The sequence below is a fragment of the Mastomys coucha genome, unplaced genomic scaffold (genome assembly GCF_008632895.1).
Source record: "Mastomys coucha isolate ucsf_1 unplaced genomic scaffold, UCSF_Mcou_1 pScaffold5, whole genome shotgun sequence".
In the NCBI taxonomy this organism is placed as follows: domain Eukaryota; kingdom Metazoa; phylum Chordata; class Mammalia; order Rodentia; family Muridae; genus Mastomys; species Mastomys coucha.
This window is the reverse complement of record NW_022196911.1, coordinates 6,963,658-6,974,527: the sequence shown is the minus strand read 5'-3', so window position 1 is coordinate 6,974,527 and position 10,870 is coordinate 6,963,658. Positions and strand designations below refer to the sequence as shown.

The 10,870-nt window shown below is 47.0% G+C and overlaps 1 protein-coding gene across 1 annotated transcript in view; it reads right to left on the bottom strand.

Moving 5' to 3' along the window:
* Snx9 (sorting nexin 9) overlaps positions 1-10,245 on the bottom strand; it is a 77,132-nt gene extending 66,887 nt beyond the window's left edge. The window contains exon 1 of the mRNA XM_031350677.1: positions 10,006-10,245. Within this exon, the coding sequence (XP_031206537.1) occupies positions 10,006-10,017 (12 nt within the window). The 5' untranslated portion in view covers positions 10,018-10,245. The remainder of the gene's footprint in view (positions 1-10,005) is intronic.
* Between the last annotated feature and the right edge of the window lie 625 nt (positions 10,246-10,870).

Sequence of the window (10,870 nt, the reverse complement as noted above, 5' to 3'; positions counted from 1 at the left end):
CTGCCATCTCTCTCACACACACACTGCCATCTCTCTCACACATACACTGCCATCTCTCTCACACACACTGCCATCTCTCTTACACACACTGCCATCTCTCACACACACACACTGCCATCTCTCTCACACATACTGCCATCTCTCTTACACACACTGCCATCTCTCTCACACACACTGCCATCTCTCCATCTCTCTTACACACACTGCCATCTCTCTCACACACACTGCCATCTCTCTTATACACACTGCCATCTCTCACACACACACACTGCCATCTCTCTCACACACACTGCCATCTCTCTTACACACTGCCATCTCTCTCACACACACTGCCATCTCTCCATCTCTCTTACACACACTGCCATCTCTCTCACACACACTGCCATCTCTCTTACACATACTGCCATCTCACACACACACACACTGCCATCTCTCTCTCACACATACTGCCATCTCATACACACACTGCCAGCTCTCTCTCATACACACTGCCATCTCTCTCTCACACATACTGCCATCTCACGCACACACTGCCAACTCTCTCACACACACACTGCCAGCTCTCTCTCACACATACTGCCATCTCATACAGCAGCATTCTGTGAAAGTACAATCACTGAGAAACACTTCATCGGGAAAGGTATTATGAGCTCATTAGTATTTGTAACAGTTTATATTGTCAGCTTGGCAGGATCTAGAATCACCTACCAGACAAGCCTCAGAGCATACCTATGAGAAGTGATCTTGGCGAGGGTTAACCTTGGGCATGTCTGTTGGGGGTTATATTGATAATATATTGATAGGCTGGAAGACCTGCCTACTGTGGTTGACACCATTCCCTAGGCTGGGATCTAGGATTGTAGAAAAAGGAGAAAGATGCACAAGCACTCATCTCGCTCTCTCTATTTCATAGTTATAGACAGAATGTGACTGTCTGCTTCAAGTTCCCATGCCTTTGACTCTGCTGTCATGAGCTGTGAGCTGAAAGAAATCTTCAATTGCTTGTGTCAGGGCATTTTATCATAGCAACAGAAAAAGAAACAGAGTACTTTTAAGTGAGTATTGAACAACAATACTGAAAATGGAAAGAAGATATGGTAATAAATAATGATTTAAAGATCTGAAATCCTCGAGCTGAGAACCCTGTCCCTAGAACAAGTTCTAAGTACTGTAAAGCAAGTACAGTACATAAAAACACCATTTTAAAGACTGCTTACCTGGAAACTGAAAGAAGACTAACTATGCATTCCTGAACACCCTGGCCTTGTCACTGGGGAATCTGGAGTAAGCCAGGGCATTGAACTATTTGTCCAGCACATGCTCTTCACTGAGCCCTAAACATGGCCTAATATGGCAAGTACTGCATAAAATTTTAGCGCCTAGCCAGGGAGACTGGACACTTGAAATGCACTTTGGGTCCTGCAAGGCAGCATACTCTATTAAAGAGCACTGTAATAGAGCACCGCACATCTCATCACTAAGTGCTATTCCTCACCTAGAAGCACAGAACTCCTAGAAGCCTGTGACTCCTGTGAGTACTGCCTTTTCATGGAATAAATACTGCATGACACAATGTTCATATATTAAAAACAAGTCAGAAGAATTGAGTCAACTATATTTATGATGTCTAAATAATTTATAAATACTGTATGGCTAAAAATGAGTTGGAAGGGTAGAACATAATGGCTTTAATGACCATGAAAAAAAAAAAAAGAAATACCACTGGGAAGTTGGGAAATGCACATAATGTACAATTTTGAAAGTTTGGCAGTAACTCTCGCTTCATCCAAATGCTCACACAAACATCCCCAAAGATGAGCTTTACACAGCTTGTGTGCACACTCCACTTTCTTCACGTTCCAGTGGGCTTCCAGGACACTCTGACTTGGCTCTAGTCCAGCAGGAACAACAAAGTGGAAGAAAAATTTCAAGCAAAAAGCAGAGGATCACATGGCCTGTAAGCCACACTGCTGAGTCAGCACAAAGGAGAAGCTCTGGAAAACTCGAAAAGAGAATAAACGCAGAAACACCCCGGGAGAGGTGCATGTGCCAAGCAGAATCTCAGCCTGTACCCACAACCTGAGCTGCACGGAGGCCTGCCAGAGTCAGGAGGTAAGAGAGGAAAGTCCAGCGGCAATAATGAGGCTGCAGCAGGACCCCAGAGAGACAGAGACAGAAGAGGACAGCAAGGAAAGAGCTTGCCCAGGTGTGGATCAGGGGAATGAGGGAATGCCCCGAGAGCTGGGGCCCAAGTCCATGCTGTCTGGCATGGCTGGGAAAACAAGCAAAAAGGAAGCAGATAAAGAGGGGGTGACTAGGAGGACAAGGCCTCTCTGGGTAACTGGGACAAACACAAGTTCTGAGAAACACAATTTTAGTGTAAGAATCAGAATTCACTCAAATTAAGTTCCAAGGAAAAACTAAAATAGCAAGAAAACCAAGACCATGAAAACAGATGGACAGAAAAACACTGAGTTTGACTTCTGTTATTAAGCCAACTGATCAGAAACTTGAAAAACCCGAGTAACGAATCAGATATTAGAAAATAACGAAGCAGAATTAAATTGAACCAAAAAGAACTTCTAAAATTAGAACACAGCCCACGACACCCCATAAGCCCAAAGCTATGTGCACAAATCCACACTGACATGACAATGGACTTCAGAACCCAGAAGACATGGTCTCAAGGACAGGTAGAGAGCCATAGGGCGCTTAAAAAACAACTGCAGCCAGTAGCTTCTCAGCAGGAACCCTGGAAGCAGAGGAATGAGGAACACTGAGCAGTCTAGAACTCACACCTGCAGAGCCATCTTTGAGGGACAGGGAAAATATATCTAGAGCCGGTGATTGGGCAGTGGAAGGGAAGGTGGAGCTGAAAAGTTTGAGGGAGGAGGAGAGGGGAGAAGGGAGGAAGATAGAGGAAGAGAAAGACTTTCTGTGTGGCTTTAAATAGCCACAGGTAACTATGAATATCATGTAAGGGATGGATAATTACAGGACAATTTGTCTTATCTAGGTGGGCAATTTATATCAATATCAATTGGTTCTGAAATTATTGTGTGGGCATCTTGTGAATTAAGATTTTATAGATATATAAATCTGACTGATTAATTATAAGCTTCTAGAGTTTTGATTTACTGGGTTAAGGGGATCTGTGACAACTAGCCACAGGGGGCAGATGGCTGGGAAGGTACAGGCAGTGCTGAGGCAGGGGAACCAGAGCTGTGCAGGGAGCCGGGAAGACTGCTGCCTGGGGCTAGGATAGAGGCGTGAGACCTCCAGGGCAAAGAGTAGCTCGGTATTGAGTGGGAAAGTGCAGTTTCTAAGAGTTCCCGAAGCAACAACAAATCTTCTTTAACAAGAATTCCAATTTACTTTAAGTAGCAGAAAAACTACCCCAAGAAAGGGCTGAGGCTGGGTGGGTGTGGTGGTGCTCGCCTTTAATCCCAGCACTCCCGAGGCAGAGGCAGAGGACTTACATATAAGAAAACATAGCATACAAAGACAGGGTACAAAGGAATCACACCTAAATAATCATTAACTCTATACAGTGAAAACATCTAATCTCTATTTTATTTAATACTAAGTAATAACTGACTGTACTGGGAGAATTACTACAGTTATGCATCTTTAGGTTATTTTTAAATTCCGAAAAGGAGTATGATATTGACTGATTTCAGACTTTAATTTAGAGACACTAATAGACTAACATTCTTCACTGGGGAGCTGGGGGTGGGGGCAGGGGGTATGGCATGTAACACAAACCTCCCCAAAACCTAGGGACTGGGAGAGACAGGTATAGGTCTCAACCCCCCTCCCCAGCCCCCGTCCTGAGAACTGACTGATCTTCAACTGGCCTGTAAAATGGTAGCCAGGAATTGGTAAATTACAGCAAACGTAATCAGGAGACAGTTTGGATGGCAAGACACAATTCAATCAATATTTACCAATGAAAGCTAATGGAGTCAGAGTAGCAGTGGAAGAAGACACAGAGTTTGGATGGAAAGACACAATTCAATCAATATTTACTAATGAAAGCTAATGGAGTCAGAGTAACAGTGGAAGAAGACACAGGGGATCGGGTTGTTGTTTTGGTTTTGGTTTGGTTTTGATTTTTTTGAGACAGGGTTCTCTTATGTAGCCTTTGTTGTCCTAAACTAGCCCTGTAGACCAGGCTGGCCTCGAACTCACAGAGTTCTGCCTGCCTCTGTCTCCCAAGTGCTGAACTAGAGGCTGATACCACCTGGTTAGAATGAATAGTTTACAGAAAAAAAAACAAAAACAAACCTTGCCTCACTAGTAATAGAGGCTACTTCAAGAAGATGAAAAAGTTTAACTCACCTGAAAGATACTATTATTAACTTAGAGAAATTGTCTGAGCCCACCCTTTTATTTATTCTCTGGTTTTATATAAGTTAATCTTTTATAATTCTTTTTTTAGGACTTCACACATGGCATGCTATACTTACAACATTTTCATCTGCTCCCCTTCTTTCTACAACCCAGCCACTCTCACAGACTCAACCTCATCCTCTGTGATTGTCACCATTACTGATGTGAGCACGACACTCATGCGTACATACAACAGAGAGACTCATACAGAGACATACACACAGAGGCACAGGCACACACACACACACACACACACAGAAGCACACAAAGACACACATACATTCACATATAACACACAGAGACGTACACATACACACAGACACGCACGCATTCACAACACACAAAGAGACTCACATACAGAGACACACGTACACACAACATTGACTGTTGCTCATATGTGCATGTGTTTAGAGCTGACCACTTGAGCCTGGATAACTCATCAAGGGTCTTGTCCCTAGACAGTCCTGGATTCTCCCTCCCTCTGCAGCCACGGAATGCCAGAGCTCTTTCTGCGGGTGGGGCGGGCAGATGAGATTTCCATCCCCATCGGTATGTTGACTGGTGAGGTCATTATGCAGGTTTTGTTTAGGCAACCACATTGTTGAGATGTCATGAGTAAGTCTAGAAGACATGAAATCACAGTAGGCTCCCCATCCTCTGGCTCCTGTAACCAGTCTATCTCTTCTTCTTCTACCATTTTAGTATTTCCACCAACTACAGACAACAAATCAGAAAGGACAGCACATTTAACAAGGTCAGCCTGACGGACAGTCACTGACTGTATATCCAGAGAACTGATACACCCTTTCTGCACAGAGAGAACATACTGAGGAAACATAAGCTTCCTGAGAGCATAAGCTTAGTCTCAACAAACTTCTACCCACAGTACTGGTTGTCAATCAGACTCCCTGGTCAATGCTATCGAATTAGAAATAATCAACAAAAAGATAACGGGAAAATTTTCAACCTTTGGAAGCCATGCACAAACACTGACAACCCACAGGCTAACAAGAACTTTTGGAGTCTCAAAGTGTAGTGCTGCTTCCAGCAACTTTAACAATTTTTCGTGTAATCTTAAACAGATCAATTATATTTCAGAGTATTGCTAATACCTATGCATTGTGCATGCATACTTTACAAAACGGTTGTTAACTTACAGCTGGAGATGAACTACTCTATTAAAGCTACAATGTGTGCGTCATTACACATTATACTGTATGTATACTGTATGGTGTTCTTCCAAACCGTCGCTGGGGATACAAAGGTAAGCAAACACACAACTCCAGCCTCCAGGGGCCCACAGCATCCTCAAGGAGGCAGTCAGAAGTCATGGAAGCACACATAATTGGCAGCTGGGAAGGGTGTCAGGACTCTGTAAGCAGGGGATGGCATGGCATGAGAGGCTCCTGGGAAGTGAAGCTCTGGGCTAAGACGTCACAAGCACAGGGAAGGCTCAAAGGACAGCAATCCCAGAAGAAGGGACAGCAACGCACACACGCAGGCACGCAGACACGCACGCCTACAGGGCTGGCTTCACAGGGTCTCGGGACAGAGCCCAGACTGGCCTTGAACTTGGATCTCCCTGTCTCTACTTCCCTAGAACTAGGATTCCAAGTAGACATCATTAAACCCTGTTGAAAGCTACCAAGTTTTAAGCAGTTAAAGCCAAGCTATTATTTAATTTCAGATGATCAATATAAAGGCAAGACATAGGAAAACCATCTTTGTAAAACTGTTATGCTTTCTAGTCACTTCCTCCTTTGTTAAAAATATTTCATATTTCTATTGTTATAGGATTTTTCTTTCACTACACATAAACAGATATTTAAGACATATAAAATACTGTTACACAGAAGTGATTGGAAAGCACCCTCTATAGTGTTTTTAATATTGTAAACCCAGCTAGGTGTTGTAGCACAAGCCTTTACTTCCAGCAATGAGGAAGTAGGCCTGAGATATCTGGGTGTTAACAGTCAACCTGGTTTACAGAGCAAGTGCCAGGCCAGTGAGAACTATACAGTGAAACCCTGTCTCAAAAAACAAAACCATCCCACCCTCCAAAAAACTAGAAAAAAAAAAAAAGTCTTAACTTGCATGTGTGCTTGAATGCATGCACATACTCAAGTGTGCATATGTGTGTATGTGTGTGTTCATCTGTGTGTGGGGGCCAGGAGGCCAGAGGTCACAGGGTTGCCCTTCTTGCTGCTAGTCATATTTTCAGTGAACCTGGCACTAGCTGACTCAAGGTTAGGTCAGGCTGGGTGACTAGTGGGGCCTGATCAGGGCCTTTACAGGGCCATAACTAAGGGGCGCATACTTGGCCTTTTTTTTTTCTTTCTTCTAACCTGGATTCTGGATCTCAGGTCCCCATTCATGTACACTTTACATCTGAGCTCCATCTCCTCAGCTCTTAACTTTAATTCCTAGGAAGCTTCAGATAGGGGTTTGTATTATTCAAATGAAGGAGTGTTTGCTTAGGAGAGATTGCAAAGTTGCTTCAAAATCGTCCTCATGAATCTAGTCCAGTACGGAGCCTTATTTCCTACCCAGATTTCTAATGTTCCACACGCCTCGAATTCACCCAAAAAGCTGCAGAACATGTATGTATAATGACAGATACTCTATATGGAAGGAGAAGCTGGAACGGGAGGGATAAGCACTCCAAGAACTTTATTACTTCTATAAAATGACCACGTAATAGCAAAAGGAGCCTCCAAATCAATTAGCAAATGTTAATCCTGGTATGGAGCTTACAGCTAATCATATAGATATAGATCAACTGCCATGAATTATTTTATGTTCATTTTTATATATACAAACAACTCTCAAGGCCTGATCCTTTAGATAAACTCATTTACTCAAATTCACTTCAGGATTACGTCAGAGCCATAATCTGAAGAAACATCTAACAGGTCAAGACTGAAACACTCCTAAGGCCTGTAACCATGTCTGCTAAATAAGACGTGACTGGACTCTAAGCAGTGTGCGAACTGAAGCAGAGCTCAGCCTTCTACTGAGGAAAGATTAGAAACAAAAGCCAGATGATCCCTTTAAAGCATGTAGTTACTGATTAATTGTTTTCAGCAATGAAGAACTGCCCAATTAAAGTTCTACAAGATTTTTTTTTTTCTATTATGGCTCTACCAAGAGCTCTTAAAAGTCATGAATTCAGGGCTAGCGAGATGGCCCAGTGGTTGGGGCACTGCTGCTCTTCGAGGACCAGCATTCGGTTCCCAGAACCCACATGGTTACTTACGACGGGCAGTTAACTCCAGTTCCAGGGGATCCAATGCCCTCTTCATGGGACAAAACACCCACACACATAAAATAAATATTTTTCCAAAATAATCATGTGACTTCAGAGATAAGTGTACATTCAAGAAAATGCTGTAAGAACGATTTAGACGAAAACTGTCTATAGGAGATTTAAAGCCATTCTTCCGTAAGTGCTAAGGCAGTCCCAACACGACCTCAAATGTCCAGGTGATGCATTCATTTCCCAACACTTAGCTCTAATAGCAAACGCCTGGACACCCCTTGGGCTTAAATGTCATTGAGTCCATCATCCATACTTGCTAAGTGTACCTGACCACCTACAGGGTTTGAGGAGGGAAGAATTCCAACTCTTCAGCTTCAGAGGGAAGGGAGGAGGTGTGTCCTGGGCTAGCAAGTGACCGCTTTACTCTCAGGGATCAACTCAAAAAAAGGAGGCTTTGCTCTGACACACCAACCACCTGGGCACAGGAAAGGAGAAAACTGCAGAGGTGTTCCTTTTAATGAGGCTTTTCCAACCAGCCCCTTTCTTCGGACGGCAGTGGTCTGTCCTCTGGTTCACGGGGGGTGTGGGGAGGTGGGGGGGGTTGGGGAGGAAAAGTGGGGGGGTATGGGGGCAGAATGCACGCCTCTTGGAACTGTGATTACTAAGTAGGGAAGGGCACCAACAGCCTGGAGAACTGGAATTTGCCTTCAGAAGCAGATAACAAAGTAGGAAGTGCTTACACGGGTCGTGGGGCTTGTGTGTGCCGGGAGGTCACAGGCAACTCCATACAGTGCAGGGACGGCGGTGTCTTTCCACCAGAAACATAAGGCTTCTCGGCCAAATAAAACTTTTTACTATGCTTGGATACATGCATTAGCTGCTAAGTCGAAGTAGGCATGGGCGCCTCAGATCAGTACAAACATTACAAACTCACCTCTACAGAACAGGGTCTATGTCACAGACCACACTGTCAAGGTTGCAAGACTAACTCTGTAGCTGGATTTTCAATTTCTGAAACGTGTTGGCCACACACCTCAAAAATCTTTTGATTGAATTAGGTTTTATCTCCAACAAAGTTTGTCACAAAATAAGTATATTGAAAAGGAAGGTGGTTGTTTCATATCTAGTAAAACCAAGCAACAACTGTTCAGAAAGACTAATGACAAGGCAATTATTTCAACAGTAGCAGTAGGTTTCTGAGGGAACTTCATTTACATATAAACACTACACCTAGATAGAGTCAGGACACTGAATTTATCTGGGCCCCAGCTTCAACAGGCTAAATGAAATCAGACGCTTCAGATCTTCCAAATCCCTTAACACTTTTCTACATCTTCTATAAACGCCCATCTTAGAAAAAAAAAAAAAAGTTTTCATCAAACCAGAAGTAGCTTAGATACGTCAAAAATAAATATAGAAAAGACACGCTGTTAGTAAAGGCGACATAACCAAAGCTCGAGTACCAGTCAATTTGCTATGCACACATCATAGGTCTCTCAGAGGTTCACCTATGGTGCTTCCCACCCCAGGTCCTCACTACCAAGGCTCAGGCTTTTCCCGTGGCTATCTCATTCCCAAGTTACTACTGAGACCGCACAAGAAAAGGGAACCGGAGAAAATAAATTTTTTGTTGTTGTTTTGTTTTTTTGCAGACTCAGATAGCAAAAATGGACTGCTAATTTCGCAAACAGTAACAAAAAAATAAGCAAACCAAGACTCCAGGCCATTTACCAAGCAGGAGCCAAAGTTACACTAAGCAGTTGGGGCCTGGGCCTTTTATGTTTTCTTTCTTTCTTTCTTTTTTCTGCCGGCAAACACGTAATCTAAGAGCACAGTCATTTCCCTCTTGATAGTTTATTCGCTCCGAAAACGTCCCATTCAAACCGAAAATGCCAGCCAAAAACAAAAGGAAAAAAAAAAAGAGAGAGAGAGAGAGCCTGGAAGGCAGTGGGCGCGGAGGGAGCGTGACTCCCGGAGGCTGCAGCGTCCTCCCCGCCCGGCTCAGCTAGGCTAGGCTCGGCCCTCCTCGCGCGCCGGGGCTGCTGTCCAGAGGAGGGAGGCAGGCGACAGGCTCCTTGCGGAGCGGCAGCGTCCGGGTGGCCCCGCGGCTCCGGGGCTGCGGGCACTCCGCGTCCCAGGGCGCCCGTCTCCGCTCAGGTGCGAACTTTGCGGAGCCGCCGCCGCCCCGGGGGAGCGGACCCCAGCGCTCGGCGTGACGCCGCTCCGGTGCCCGAGGTCGCGGGGTGGGGGGTGGGGGGAACTCGCGAGCGACGCGCCGGGGCTCTCCGGCCTCGCTACAGCGCGGCGGAGCCGAACGCCCGGTCGGTCCGGCCTGCGCCGCGCGCGCCCCTCACCTTGGTGGCCATGGCGGGCGGTTCCCCGGCCCCGGCGGGCCGGCTGGTCTCCCGCGCTGCGGAGCTTCGGCCCTTAGCGGGCGGGCTGGCGGGAGGACGGCTCCGGCTGCGGTTCGGCGGCTGCGGCCCGGCGCGGCGGCTCCGCCTCAGCCCTGCTCTCGGCGCTCCGGCCCCCGCGGCTCGGCGACTCCCGCCGCCGCCCGCGCCTGCAGTTCCTGAAAGTCCCCGGCTGCGCGGCCCCCGCCCCCGCCGGCCAAGCCTCCCATGGACCGCGGCGTGCGCGGCGGAAGCGCGCCTGGGGCCTCGGCCGCAGTCCGGCCTCCTCGCCCGCCCGCCCGCCCGGGTCTCCGCCCCGACCCCGCAGCCCGCGGCTCCGAGTGCGGGGCCCTGGCTGGAGCGGCGGCTGCGGGGTCGCGGCCCGGTCGCCGCCTCCGCCGAGCCGATCGAGGGGCGCGGCGCCGAGGGGGGCTGAGCCTCAGGCCGGGCTTGCTTGCCGCGAGCGGGAGGACGGTGATTCCCCGGTAGCTGACGTGAGCCACCCGCCTGGGATCCCGGGCCCACGACGGGGCTGCTGGGGAGTCAGGGGTGCTTGGGAGGTGACTGCCGCGAGCGCCACACACACAAGCCAGCCCAGGCCGAGCAATGGCTTCCTGCTCCCAGGCTGGGAGATCCTGCCTCCTGCATGGAATTTCTCCGAGGCTGTGATCTGGCCTGGTCTTCTGTGCCTGGACGCTTGGGGCCTCCACCTGAGATGACCCAGTTCTGGATCGTTTAAAAATGCCTCAAGAGGTTTGAGGGCGCAACAGGTTTCCTTAAGTTAAAAGAGAAGTCCGAATTATAACATCTTTAATTGAGAGTAGTTTGT